The sequence below is a fragment of the Protopterus annectens genome, chromosome 11.part0 (genome assembly GCF_019279795.1).
Source record: "Protopterus annectens isolate FY-2018-M chromosome 11.part0, PAN1.0, whole genome shotgun sequence".
NCBI classification, from domain to species: Eukaryota; Metazoa; Chordata; order Ceratodontiformes; family Protopteridae; genus Protopterus; species Protopterus annectens.
This window is the reverse complement of record NC_056745.1, coordinates 263,089,276-263,103,936: the sequence shown is the minus strand read 5'-3', so window position 1 is coordinate 263,103,936 and position 14,661 is coordinate 263,089,276. Positions and strand designations below refer to the sequence as shown.

The following is a 14,661-nucleotide window of genomic DNA, read 5'->3' as shown; positions in this document are numbered from 1 at the left end:
CACCCAGATTCAGCAATTGGCCTTCAAAGAATTGGTCCTTTCCAGACACTGACAAGTTTCAAAGGGGAAAATACAGGCATGCTCGAGGTAGAGGGCAATACCGAGACTCCTACAGGGGCCGCCAATGGCAACCACCAAATCAGAGAAGTGGCGCAGGGAGTTCACCTGCACCACAGGGACAATCACAATGACTTGACTTTCACTCCGCCGACCAAGGCTCAAAGAGAAGCACCTCTAGGCAGAAAATTATCCTTATTCTCAAAGAACTGGCACATTTTAACCAAGGACAAATGGATTCTGGACATAGTAGACAAAGGTTACAGGTTCCACTTCCATACCTTACCAACGAGACAAGGCATGCCAAATCTGCCACAAAATCAAAGGGCAGAGGCACTCATACAAGTTTCAAAGCTATTACAAATAAAAGCAATAGAAAAGGTTCCTCCTCAGGAACAAGGCCAGGGATTCTATTCAAGACTGTTCCTTGTTCCAAGAAAAGAAAAGCAATGGAGACCTATACTGGACTTGTCCGCTCTAAACACTTTTCTCATCGTGCCAAAATTCAAAATGCTGACTTTACAGCAACTCCTTCCCATGCTGGGCAAGGGGTCTTGGCTGGTTACTCTGGACCTCAAGGAGGCATACCTGCATGTCCCAATCAGACACAGTTGCAGAAGATACCTCAGATTTCTTGCAGGGTCAGAGCATTATCAATTCTCAGCATTGCCGTTTGGCTTATCTACTGCCCAGAGTATTCACGAAATGCCTGGCATCAGTAGTTGCACATTGCAGGCTCCAGGGGATTCAAATATACCCTTACCTGGACGACTGCCTTATACAAGCAGACAGCAAACAAACCCTGATAAGAAACTTGGACTATGTCATTCAACTACTACAGGCTTTGGGATACACAGTCAACATTCAAAAATCAAGACTACTGCCATCCCAACAGATTATTTTTCTAGGAGCCAAATTGGACACACAATCACAAATGGCTTTCCTCACAGAGGAGAAACAAGAACATTTACCAGATTACTTCAAAAGCCTAGCAAAGCTCACCCAGCTGACCGCAAGGAAAATCCTGCAGGTCCTGGGGTTCATGGCATCTTGCATTCTTCTGGTACCTCTGGCAAGAATTCACATGAGAAAGCTACAATGGTACCTAAAAAGCTTATGGTCTCAACACAGCCACAATCTAGAAGACGTAATACCACTCATTCCATGCCTGCAAAGGGAATTTTTGTGGTGGGCTCAAGCAAGTCATTTAAACAAAGGCATGTCTTTCAACAAACCTCTAGCAAGTCCAACCATTACAACAGACGCCTCAGATCATGGATGGGGCAGATGCATTCAAGGGCAATGGACTCCCAGGGAAATGCATCTGCACATAAATCAAAAAGATGTTGGCAGTGATACGTGCAATCGAGGCCTTCGGAAAATCCCTTCAACAAGGTCATCTGCTAATAAGGACAGACAACACCACTGTCATGTGGTATATAAACAAGCAGGGAGGCAGTCACTCTTACCCCCTCTGCAGACTAACGATGACTCTTTGGGAAAAGTCCCTGAATCTGAACATCCACTTGCAATCCCAGTTTGTTCCGGGCAAGGACAATGTTCTGGCGGACAGGCTGAGCAGAAATTTCTTGGATCCGCACGAATGGATGCTGCATCCACACATTTTCTCACAAATAACAAGTGCATGGGGAAGACCGGACATAGATCTCTTTGCTTCTCACCTCAATCGTCACCTGGAGAAGTTCTGTTCAAGGACGCACCATCCTCTAGCCTGGAGAACGGATGCTCTCTCCTTCAGCTAGAATTCCCTAACAATTTATGCATTCCCTCCTCTACCATTACTGACCAAGGTGTTACTGAAGATCAAAGCAGAGCAACCAAAAGGAATTGTGATAGCTCCAGACTGGCCAAGACAGCACTGGTATCCATTGCTACTGAGCATAACTCACACCAAACCGTGGCCCTTGCCTCAATGGCCTCTGCTTCTAACTCGGCACAATTACAGGACTGTTCATCAAAACCTGCAAACATTGCAGCTGACAGCTTGGAGGGTTCCATGACTTTCACCCATATCTCTCTTTCAGAAAAAGTACAAGAAATCTTACTGGAGACCTTCCACCAGAAAAACTTATTCAGCCAAGTGGAAGAGATTCATCATCTGGAATGCCAACAAGGGTCCGGATGCATCAGTAATGAGCATACCACAGATATTAGAATACTTGGCAGAAATGTTTCATAGTGGCCTCTCATATTCTTCCATAAATATTCACGCTTCAGCAATCTCAGCAAAATACAACTGTGACCCACCTGTGTTTTCGCATCCCTTGTTAAGACAGTTTCTAAGAGGGATAAAGAATATCAAACCTCCCAGAAAACCACCAGTACCTGCATGGGACCTCAATTTCGTCTTGGAAAAATTAACTCTTCCTCCTTTTGAACCAGCAGCAACTTCAGAAATGCAATTTCTCTCCTGGAAAATGGTTTTCCTGTTGGCATTTACCTCAGCAAGAAGAGTCTCAGAGATACAGGCCCTCATGGCAGTACCCCCCTTACTCATTTTTCATCAGGACAGAGTTTCTCTAAGAACCAATCCTTCATTCATGCCAAAAGTGATATCCAGGGTGTCTCTAAATCAAGCAATTCACCTGCCTACTTTCTTTCCCAATCCTCAAAATAGGGGGGAAAAGCTGCTGCACACATTGGACATACACAGACAATTACGCTACTACTTGGACAGAACAAAGACCACCAGAAAGTCTGATCAACTATTTGTAGCCTATGCTGCTGGAGTGCAAGGAAAGGCAATCTCCAAACAAACAATTTCAAAATGGATTGGGCACTGCATCAGATTCTGTTACTCTTTCCATGGCAAAGGTGTGCCAGCCAATATTAGGCCACACTCCACCAGAGCTATAGCCACATCCACAGCCTTTCTAAGAGGAGTGGCTACAAAGGACATTCTAGAGGCTGCTACATGGAGCTCTGTGCATACATTTACCAAACACTACAACCTGCCTTTATACTCCAGATCCCGAGCAGGCTTTGCTTCGGCAGTCCTGCAGGGCATTTTAGCTTCACCATCCCTTTCTTAGATCCTATCACCCCCAGCTTGGCTGTGGTATTCAACCCATATGTCAGGACTGCAGTTGCATTCTTGAAGGACATAGTACAGTTTTGTACCTACCATAAATGTAGATGTCCGGTAGATATGCAACTGCAGTCAGGTTTTCCCTCCCTCCTACCCCTCTGCATTTCTCTTTTTTAGGGTCCACTTCCCCTTTTCAAATTAGCTGGGGATATCTGTTATGGTTTTTCTGTTTATTACTGTTTTGCATGTCTGGAATTTTTTATCCATGCACTAAATTTAGCCTTCCTTGGAGGGCACCTGGCATCTGGGGCAAGAAACACTGAAGAAGATGGCGTCGGCTGATGCTTTTATACCCCAGCCGCTCTGACGTCGGGGAGGAGGCGACATCAGCCGACGCCGGACCCAGACTTTGGAATCCAGCTGACCGAAGGGCTGCCTGAGGCAGGACAACCCATATGTCAGGACTGCAGTTGCATATCTATCGGACATCTACATTTATGGTAGGTACAAAACTGTACTATACAGCTGTACCAAATATTCCTCAGATTTTGCAATACTTAACTGAAATGCTGGACAAAGGCCTATCTTTTTCATCAATTAAAATTCATGCCTCTGCCATTTCGGCTCATTACAATACAGAGCCACCAATCTTTTCTCATCCTTTATTAAAGCAGTACCTCAGAGGAGCCAAAAACGTAAGGCCTCCAAGGAGATCACCAATACCTGCATGGGACCTCAACTATGTCTTGGAAAAACTCACCCTGCCTCCTTTTGAGCCAGCTGCTACTGCTGATATAAAGTTTTTATCTTGGAAAACAGCTCTGCTCCTAGCAATAGCTTCTGCAAGACTGGTTTCAGAGCTACAGGCACCTCATGGCTGTGGAACCTTTTATCTTGTTTTATCCAGACAGGGTCTCTCTGAGGACAAACCCAACATTTATGCCTAAGGTGGTGTCCAGTGTGGCTCTTAATCAAACTCTTCATCTGCCAACTTTTTATCCAAATCCACAGAACAAGGGGGAGATAATTCTGCATTCTTTGGGCGTACACAGACAGCTTAGATTCTACTTGGACAGAACTAAAGTTTTCAGGAAGACAGAGCAAGTACTAGTGGCATATGCTGCAGGATCACAAGGAAAGGCTATCTCAAAGCAGACTATTTCAAAGTGGATAGGCCACTGCATTTGTTTCTGCTATTTACACCATGACAAGCCAGTACCTAAGGGGCATTAGGCCACATTCAACCAGAGCTGCAGCCACTTCAGCAGCCTTTCTCAGGGGAGTACCAACCAAAGACATATTAGAGGCTGCTACTTGGAGTTCAGTGCACACCTTTACAAAGCACTATCATCTGCCACTCTACTCTAAATCCAGGGCAGTCTTTGCCACTGCAGTTCTGCAGGGCCACAAAGCCACTCCTAATGCTGTTTATCCCCAGCCTCCCAACCATAGCTTTGGGAATCTACCCAAATGTAATGACTGCAGCAGTGAAACACGAAGAACATAGTACAGTTGTGTACACTTACCATAAATGTAGATGTTCGAGTGTATTCACTGTTGCAGTCCAGGTTACCCACCCGCCATTCCCCTTTTTTCTGCTGGAACTTTTCTTTCCTTCTCTGATTTATACAACCTATGTGGTGTATTTGCTTGTAGATGAAGGTAAAGTTTATATTGGTGTATGTATTTATATATATATATATATATATATATATATATATATATGGGTCCACTACAGAATCTCGAAAGCTCATAATACCAAAGCCCATAATCCTGACCCCAAAATCGAAAATTCAAAAGCCCAAAATCCTGAAACTCAAAATCCTGAAAACACAAATAATGCTAATATGTCAGTATAAAGACACTAATATCTACCAACTGACCCTGACCCTAACCCTAACCCTAAGGTCCATCACTATCGCACACTCACCTGACCCGCCTAACCCTAACTCACTTAAACACCCCAATATTTGTCACTATTGCATACATGCCTAACCTGCGCCCTAACCCTAACTCACTTAAACCCTAACCCTAACATAAAACCAACCGCACACTTACCTGAACCCAACGCATGACCTAACACCACAGGGCTAACAATAGCAAAGCCACAATAACGTCCGTATGTCCATTTTGTGTTTTCAAGATTTTGAGTTTCAGGATTTTGGGCTTTCGGGATTTTGAATTTTCGGGATTTTGGGCTCAGGATTATGGGCTTCGGTATTATGAGCTTTCGAGATTCTGTAGTGGACCCATATATATATATATATATATATATATATATATATATATATATATAAGTTGTGGCTACCCTTTTAGGGGGGCACCTGACATCTGGGGTAAGGAAAACTGAAGAAAATGGTGTTGGCTGCTTCTTTTATACCCCTGACGTCAGGGAAGGGGCAGCGCAGGACCCAAGACTTTGGAATTCAGGCCGACTGAGGGCAACCTGCCAGCAGGATTACCCAATGTAATGACTGCAACAGTGAATACACTTGAACATCTACATTTATGGTAAGTGTACACAACTGTACTTTTCCATGATTTGTTTAATGTCCTTCCTTCCTTATGAAAAGGAATGACTGTCACAGTCCTTCATTCTCAAAGTACAAAGCTTGTTTTTAGACTATAGTTATATAATGACTCCAGGAGTCCTGATAAGTCAAATTTTAGACTGTTCAGTTGGTATCCTGTGAGGTTATTGGGACCCTTTGAGGCTGTGTTCTTGGTTTTAGTGAGTACATGCCCCCCAGTTGTAGTTGGAGGGGTTATGTTTAAGGGGAGAGAGGGATAAAGTTAGAACTGAATTTGCCCACTAACAGGTTCAAAGTGTCACCAGGCTCAGTGAATATGGCACCATTAACCACAAGCCCAGCGCATTGCTGTGTGCTGACCTTGAGGTTTTTGACGTAGCTAAAAAAGGCCACACCTTAAATTTCTAGGTGTAATGGTTAGACTGGGCTATTGTCTTTGAAAAATCAGGTCTGTTACTCCCATTTCCACAGCCATAGCTCCTCGAAGAAGTGACTTTCAACTAGTCTACCCAACTGGTAATTGCCAATGGGAAATTACTTCCCTGCTTAAAGAATTTTAAGTAATTTGGAGAGCCCTGGGTAAGATACTTCTCGGATATTATTTGCATATGTTGTATGAAAAGCAGTACATCTACTTTTATAATGAATACTTTGCTCCAATCAGAATTTTGGAGCAAGTAGGAAGGGATGCAGATAGCCAATTTGTTGAGAAGAGGGGGACAATATAGTTTGTGTAATAGTCTGAAGGTTATGTGTGTTAAGAAGATTAGCCCTAGCACCTACTGGCAGTCATTTTCCTTAGGAAATAACAGCCTGTCCATTCAACTAGGATGAGGTAGCTATAATCTCAAATCAGGAAGGGAAGGACTGGATGTAGTATAAGGCGTTCCCAATTTGTGTTCCCCTTTTTTATTGGGGAGACTCGAGAACTTCTATCGTATCATACAGAATGTCTCTGATGTCAGTTGTGTCAGAGCATTTTATAGGTTTTCCAACTCAATTTGCAAGTGAGGTAAAACATTTAATTTTATTTGTACTGAAAAAAATACAGTGTTTTTTTCAGTTTTCTGTTTGTCAGTATTCTGCAAGGCATCTTTCTTCAGAAATAACAAAAGTAGCCTTCTCTGTATGGTGAGGAGTGAATCAGATCTTCCGGTTCCATTGTGGGTTACAGTGCTAAGTATATTCTCCCCATCTGAAAAGTATTCCCCATCCAGTGGCCATTTGACAAAGATCACTTGCCTTGACTTAATGCTTGAAATTGATCAGTTGTGTAGAGAAGACATGCCATTAAAATAGAATTCCTCCACCACCAGCCATCCACATATATGTGCACATGCAGACACACAGATTAACTAGTAAATAGACTTGTGATACACACACACACACACACACACACACACACACACACACACACACACACACACACACACACACACACACAGCTACTAAATAGACCTGCTAAGAACCTGTTGAGACACTATGAGGACTGAACATGTAATGACCTACAATGTTTTATCTCCAGGCATACTCCACAGTTGGAACACCAGACTACATTGCTCCAGAGGTATTTATGCAGACAGGATACAACAAACTCTGTGACTGGTGGTCCTTGGGCGTCATTATGTATGAAATGTTAATAGGTATGTATGATGAAAATGTCTGCTGTGAAATTGTAGATATTAAAGCTATCCATTTATTGTACCAACAGTGCTTGACAAAAGTGTTCTTTAGTGCTCTGTGACTGATTAATTACTTTAATTTGCATTCAGTGTCCATTCAAGTATGCTTTGTTTTAGCATTATGTCTTCATATTTCTCGTATTATGCCTTTTTGTTTGCAGAAATCCATTTGTTTTCCTGTTTTTCCCTTCGTTAACAGTCATGAAGTGTTCCCACAATCTGATTCTGATGTTTCTTAGGCACATTTTCAGAATCTGAGATGGCTGGTTGTGTAATTTTCTGAATTAGGACTCCATACTGCTGATTACATTACTGTTTCTTTAACATGTTGCCACTTGCGTTTGGTTGTTGTAAAGAATGCTGAAGTAACAGCATCTCTGTTTTGTACTTCCTCGCACACACATTTCATTCTGTAACTTTCCTCACAGCATTCCTTTTCAGAGAGGATAGTTGTTTTAATAATTTAAGGTTTATTAAACAACCAAATGGACACGTTTTGACCTAAATTGGGTCATTGTAGCAAAATGTAATGCAGAAAAAATGACGACAGAGTATAGCAGAGTTGTTGTTGTTGTGTCTTTCGGCTTTTCCCAGTTAGGGGTCGCCACAGCGGAATTCCAGTCCGCTAATGATTGGTAGTTGATTTTTACATGCCGAGTTACCAGCCCTGACGCACAACCTTCAATGAAGGTACGCCCATTCACGCATGTCTCCACGCAGAAGTTGCTCTAGCTGAGAATCGAACCGGACAGCGTCTGACTGTTATACTCAGTGTAAATACAGCAGTGTAGATGATGGTTGTTAGATATTGTAAAGTGAACTTGCCTGCCTTAGAGCAGTGTAGATGGTGGTTGTTAGATATTGTAAAGTGAACTTGCCTGTCTTAGATCTTGTTTAGTCATGATGTAGACCAAAAGGACAAGGGTAAATGCACTATATAAGGACATTTCAGAATTGAACAGTCAACCAGCATGTTTATAATGAGGTGAGAGGAAATCAGCATAGCTACAGAAAACTGATGCAGACCCAGGCAATGGCCAGACATTAGGCTCAGACCTGCTAGCATTTTAAGGCATAAATTCTCGCTATTGATGTTCCTTGCTGCCCTAAGCATAATTAACCAACATGTTTGTCTGAAGTAAGAATTAACTACAGTACCTGCAGAAAATCCACACATATATAAATAAGGAGAGCATGTAGAGTCCATGCAATGACCAGAGATTGGGATTTGGCTACAGACATTTGAGCGTTAGAGATCATGATCGCTGAACCACTGTATTACTCTTTTTGGCATAAAAGCATGCTTTAATGAAATGCTTCTGTAATTATCACCTAGCCGAGTTTTCACAGGTTACAGTGTAACACATATATGCTTACCATGAACACTGGATATAACCTGGGTCTTTGATGCAACAGAATCTGTTCGTCACAAACTAGTCAGATCCTAATTGCTCTGACTTATTTTGTTTCCATATAGTACAACTTGGTTAATTATACTATAAATGCAGACTGACTTCATGTATTTTTGAAATGGGTACAGACTGTAACCACCGTAAAGTACTATGGCTACAGTAAATCCTAGTGGAGGCTTCCACATAGGAGGGAAGACGCATGGTATTACTGCAGACTAGACCATTCCCTTACATGGGATTCTATACTGTGGCATAGTACAACTTTTAACCGTGGTGTTCAGTAATTTGCTAATACAATTAATGCTGCCATAAGCATGCAACTCACCACCTGTTCTGTTCTCTGTATCACTAGCTTTTTCTGCCATTGCTAATCTTATAAAGACCGTTATGCAGGCCACAGTTGTACTGTGTGCAGCTCACTTGTGGTGCAACATAATGTTTGCACAGCAATAAGGTACTGAATGCTATCACTTTGTGTATGCCCCCAAGACCTTCCTGAAATGACAATGTGCAGGTGCACTACTTTATTCACTGCTTTGCACCATCTGGTATAATGTATTTTTCCAGACATTTTTGTGCTTCACTGTACCTAATGAGTAATGGAGTAATGATTCTGTCTTTTTGCCTCTTGAGCCTGCTGGCCATCAAGCCTCTTCTGTCTCTTACCCATTCATTCCCCACTGGAAACGCACCTCTAGATGACTGGATGCTGAGCCCATGTCCTCACAAGTGGCTTCACATGCATAAAGCTCCACAATTGCAGCCCTATTGCAAGATGCACACTTCTTCTGTGAATACATTTAATTACTGACATGGTGTAGTGTATATCTTGAGCAATGTGCATGTCTTCAGCTGTTCTTATCATCTGTAAAAACACCTGGTTCTGTTAAGTGCCAAGCACATGGTGGATTAGGTAACCATCCTCCCTCTTTCCTGGATGGTAGGTCAGCATCAGCCATTCACTCCTACTGTCCCTGCTTTTCTGTATTAACTGGATTGCTAGACAAAGACAAAACTGGGTTGGCTGGTTCATAGTTAGAATCCTTTTGTACCATGAAACCAATACACTTAGAGTAATGATTTTTTGCTCCTTTTGAGTCATTGCAGTTGCCATGGCATCTTTGGAGTAAAAGAAATCTTGCATCAGAAACAAGATGTTTAAAAAATACATTTTACTACATAGGCAATTTGTGATGCAACGTCTGCTTTTCTACTCAGTGTAAGCCCTTTGCTAGTCACTATTTTCTTGTTCTAAGTTCTTTTGTTTAGATCTGTGCTGTTGTAAGTCATATTGCTTATCTTGAAGCAATAAGTATTTAACATGTCTTCTGATCTGCAAAGCACATTGAGATTCAGTTTTATGGATACTGATTAAAAGTGAAACTAGTGTACTTAAATACTGGGATTCTGAGTTTTCTAAATTGTACATCTGATGATATTACAGGTTACCCTCCCTTCTGCTCTGAAACTCCTCAGGAAACCTACAGAAAAGTAATGAACTGGAAAGAAACCCTTGTATTCCCTCCAGAAGTGCCTACCTCAGAGAAGGCCAAGGACTTGATATTAAGGTTTGTGGTGCACTGTGTGGTATATATAAAGCTGATAAAATACAAGGATGGCACTTACAGGTAGAAATGTGTTTTACCTTTTGCTTTAGAGAGGCTATAATGCAGTATTATCTTACTTTTGTCTTTTTGTTACCTTTTGTTGCTTGTTACACCTGTGAGACGTATGTTAAGTGTATGATGTAACAAAAAACATTTTACGTAATCGTTATTTCAGGAGGAAATGCTCCAAATGACCTTTTTTCATTGACCAACAGTATAACAAACTTTGGCATTAGTCTCTAATTTCATTTTTTTGTCGTTACTTCATGCACGTTAAATGTTTATATTTACACAAGCCTACTTAATGCACATTAAATGTGTATATTCAGTTTTTTTCTTGTCTGAATCTTGAAAATTTGCTTTGACTTCTTCGCAGGTTTGCCTCCACATCCGGTAGCACTTTTACAGTTTGCCGTTTGTCTTCCCTCATCACCTCCTAGAGTTGTGAGGGCCTCTTGCATAGCAGTTATCTGGCATCAGCTCTGACTTTATTTTTCCATCAGAAATTTACTGATGTGAAGTCAGAAATTGGAAGAACTTTGTTCTGACAGACTCCACCGTCTTATTGCTCATTCATACTGGATTACCATCTGGGAGTGCTGCTAATTCCTTTTGTTTGTGTAGAGCAGACTTGCTTGAGTTCTTATCCCTTATTTATTTATTTGTTTGTTTGTTAATTATTTTATTGCATTCTCCTCGTCACTCCACCTATTAAGCTTCTTCCCCGTTTTTCAGATCTGGTTTGTCATAGCCGTGTTACCCACCTCCTGGTGTGAGAATTGAACTGAGCTGAGAGCTGTTGTCCATTGGGAGTTGCATTTTTTTATGCCCTACCTACAGCCCCCCCCCCCCCCAACACACACCTAGCACAAAATTATATCACTGATTTCAGATGGCACATTCACAATGAGTATGACAGGGCTAGTGGTTGCAGTTTCTATTATGGGCTGTAGCCTTACCTGGGAGTCCCACCCTCCAAAAGAGACTGGGTTTTCTAATTATGCCTAAGTTTCCTGGGTCATTGTCAGAGCTGCAGCCCATTACCCTATGAAGCGGCCACTCCTGCTCCTTATTTCAACATCAGTAACCTCTTCTGGCCTCTTGTCTAGTCCCTCCAGCCAAGTCATGCCTATATGAATTCAGAAGCATTTTAAGGCTCTTACTTCCATGAAATGACTCTGCCACTGTGACCTTATCTTCCAGTGTTGTCTTATACAGGACTGCTACCTGGATGCACCCTTTAATTATAGTAGAGGGTAGTCGATGTTTTTGTCTTTCGGCTTTTCCCGGTAAGGGGTCTCCACAGCGGAACTCCAGTCTGCTAATGATTGGAAGTAGATTTTACGAAATGCCGAGGTGCTAGCTCGATGCTCAACCTTCAATGAAGGCACGCCCATTTACACATGCATGTCTTTCGAATGCTACCCAACTGCGGGGAGGACATGCAGACTCCACACAGAAGGCACTCCCAAGCCCAGCCGAGAATCGAACGGGAGAACCTCTTGCTGTGAGGTAACAATGCTACCACCGTGGTATCTCGGGTCTATATTAGATGAAAGAATGATTAAAATGTCGAGTACAACATACTCGACACACTGTAATTGAACGTTCATCTAATCAGAAACTGAAATGGCTGAAAATCAGGTAATCGAAAGATTTCGTTTGGCCAACACCTTCCCTGTACTGACATACGAGACATATAGAAACTACCAATATATGTACACCCCTACTCACTCACATTATTTCAAACCTTTCATACCTAAAAACACTCTTCCACTTTTTAGGAGAAGGTGGGGGGGGCTTCGCCTCTCACACCCCCCAACTAAATATACCAGCTCAGAGATCACTCTACATTGGGGAAAGGGCAATTTCCTGGTAATGCCAAAGCAAATTCTTTCAAGAGGAAAGGATTCGCTTACCTGGCCATTCGAGACAGGTTAGCGTATTGAAGTCACAAATCAAATTCAGTGACATGGCCAAGTAAAAGTTTTCAAAACTCCCTATTTTCATAATTTTCAGCTTCCGATTAGATGAACATTTGATTAAAGTGTGTCCAGCATGTTGTACTCGAGATTTTAATCATTTGTTCATCCAATACAGACCCGTCGATTCCATGCCTCACTGATTTTTCTTCTGCTATGTATTCTCTTTCTGTCATGTAAGGCTTTTAAGAATTCTCATATCTTACCCTAATAGCTTCCATTCCAAGGAAACCCTACTGCCTACCTTGTATTAAGTGTTTTCTGGACCTCCTATAAACTTGTCAGATGGGTAGTACTCTGGCAACAAGCCTTTTTAGTGATGTGCTTCATGGCAAAAGTAGGTGGGATATTTTTTTCTTTTTAAATGCATTTTTAATAGGAGACAGGCATCTGCAGTATGCATCATGGGCCATCAGGTGAATAAAAACTGAGAATAGCCATTTTCCTCACACTGCTGACCATCAGCATGCTTTCTTTAGAGATCTGTTTCCATCATACACATTTCATCCTTCAGTACAAGTGTTACCGTGGCAGCTTGGCACTGTCGGCATTTGGTTTCTTTCATGTGTAAGGATGTCCAAGAAGTTCTGTAGTACCTTCTTAAGGAAACTATTCATAAGTGAGCATCCGCAAGGGAAGCAGTACATCTTTGCTTTGATAACCACATTACACGATCCAGACCAGTTGTATTATTTATCCCAGTACAGAGACTTGAATCAGTGAATCTGGGTAGTATCCTTAACTAGAAAGTCTTATACAGTCAAACCTTGAAGATGGTCATATCCCTTGTTTGGGATTTACACAGTGTGGCATCCTCCTTAATCATTTAGAGAACAAATTCCAGAAATAACTACTGCAAGCAGTATTGCACATTGTAGTATCATTTTTTTAAACACCCTTATTGAATTATCACTAGTGACATAGGCAAATTTACATGTGTATAAAAGTAATCAAACTGTCTTAACAAGTTCATGTTTACAAACATTAAGCTATATATCATATAATCTAAACAACATTACATAAATTATTCAATTCCTGACTTTTTTTAAACAAGAAACATCTTTATTAAACCATCGCTTAACGACACAGGGAGTTGTACTTCTATATAAATGCGACACAATCCTAGCACCAAGCATTTTACATCACAAACCATACTGACACACTCCCATTTGCAAACATTATGCATCAGTTGTAATCTACCCAATAATTTTCAGTCAAATATTACATAGCTCATTTAAGTCCTGCTTTCTTTTAAACCTCATTCCCTCTCTGTATGTACTGTTCCCACAATTCCCATTTTTCCTATGTAGTTTGCTCCTACCATTTTCTAAAGATCTCAATTCCAGTTCTTTTGTCTCTGTTACTATATTCACTACTTCCAGTGTAGTTGGTTTAGATTTTGATTTCCATTTACTAGTAATTGCTTTTTTGGCAGCCACCATAATTAGACACAGCAAGGCCTTACCATATCTAGGCAATTATGATTCTGTATCATAGCTCAGAAAAATCATCTCCCTCATCACACAAATCTGCCCACCCATCATTTCCAGTAGTGCATCCTGCAGGGAATCCCTTACATTTCCCCAACTTGCTGCACTCCCAGAAAATATATTCCCAATTACTTCTTTCTTCCCTGTCCCTGCTGGATTGTGGCATATTTATGCTTGAAAGAGAAATAGCAAAAATCAAATTGTGAAAACCACCCACTAATAGACTAGACAAACCCAAAATCAGTCTCACAATGTAAGCAGATGGTGCAGTTATTACTGACCTCAGCTTCCTCTGATAAAACACTGCAGGGGGTGACAAAAAAAGATTTTGCTTCTTGTCTGGAAGTGACTGCTTGCTTGCTAGTAAATTGGATAGTAACCCTCAGAAATCTCCCATCTTGGCTGCTGGAACTCTATTTAGAAACATAATTCAGTATTCTGTATGGGTTAGACATAAACAGACTGAATACCAGAAGTTGTGTGTTCACAAATCAAACGTACTTTTACAACACATACAGAGCATCTAGTTGAAAAAGACTTGAATAATTTGAAGTATGACTACAAAGTGTCCAGTTTCTGACCCATTGGTGCACGTCTTGCAGTTGGTCGTAAAGTCCGTATTTCAAGGCCTTGAGTATATACTGCCTGTTGAGTCCCTGAACTCATCCAGTAATCCCTTACTGCTACAAACTACAGAAATTAAAATACTGCCTGTTGAGTCCCTGAACTCATCCAGTAATCCCATACTGCTATAAACTACAGAAATTAAAATATGTTGCTTTATTTCCATTTCCCAGGGCAGAGAATGCCACTGCCTATCTTTGTCTCAAGTTACTGGTCTACCAGTCATA

The 14,661-nt window shown here is 41.4% G+C and overlaps 1 protein-coding gene across 3 annotated transcripts in view; it reads left to right on the top strand.

The window, feature by feature from the left end:
• The window catches only part of STK38L (serine/threonine kinase 38 like), a 721,763-nt gene that overhangs the window by 652,438 nt on the left and 54,664 nt on the right, over nucleotides 1-14,661 (top strand). For all 3 annotated transcript variants that reach the window (XM_044087725.1, XM_044087724.1, XM_044087726.1), the window contains 2 exons: nucleotides 7,163-7,280; nucleotides 10,176-10,299. In XM_044087725.1, the coding sequence (XP_043943660.1) occupies nucleotides 7,163-7,280; nucleotides 10,176-10,299 (242 nt within the window). The remainder of the gene's footprint in view (nucleotides 1-7,162; nucleotides 7,281-10,175; nucleotides 10,300-14,661) is intronic.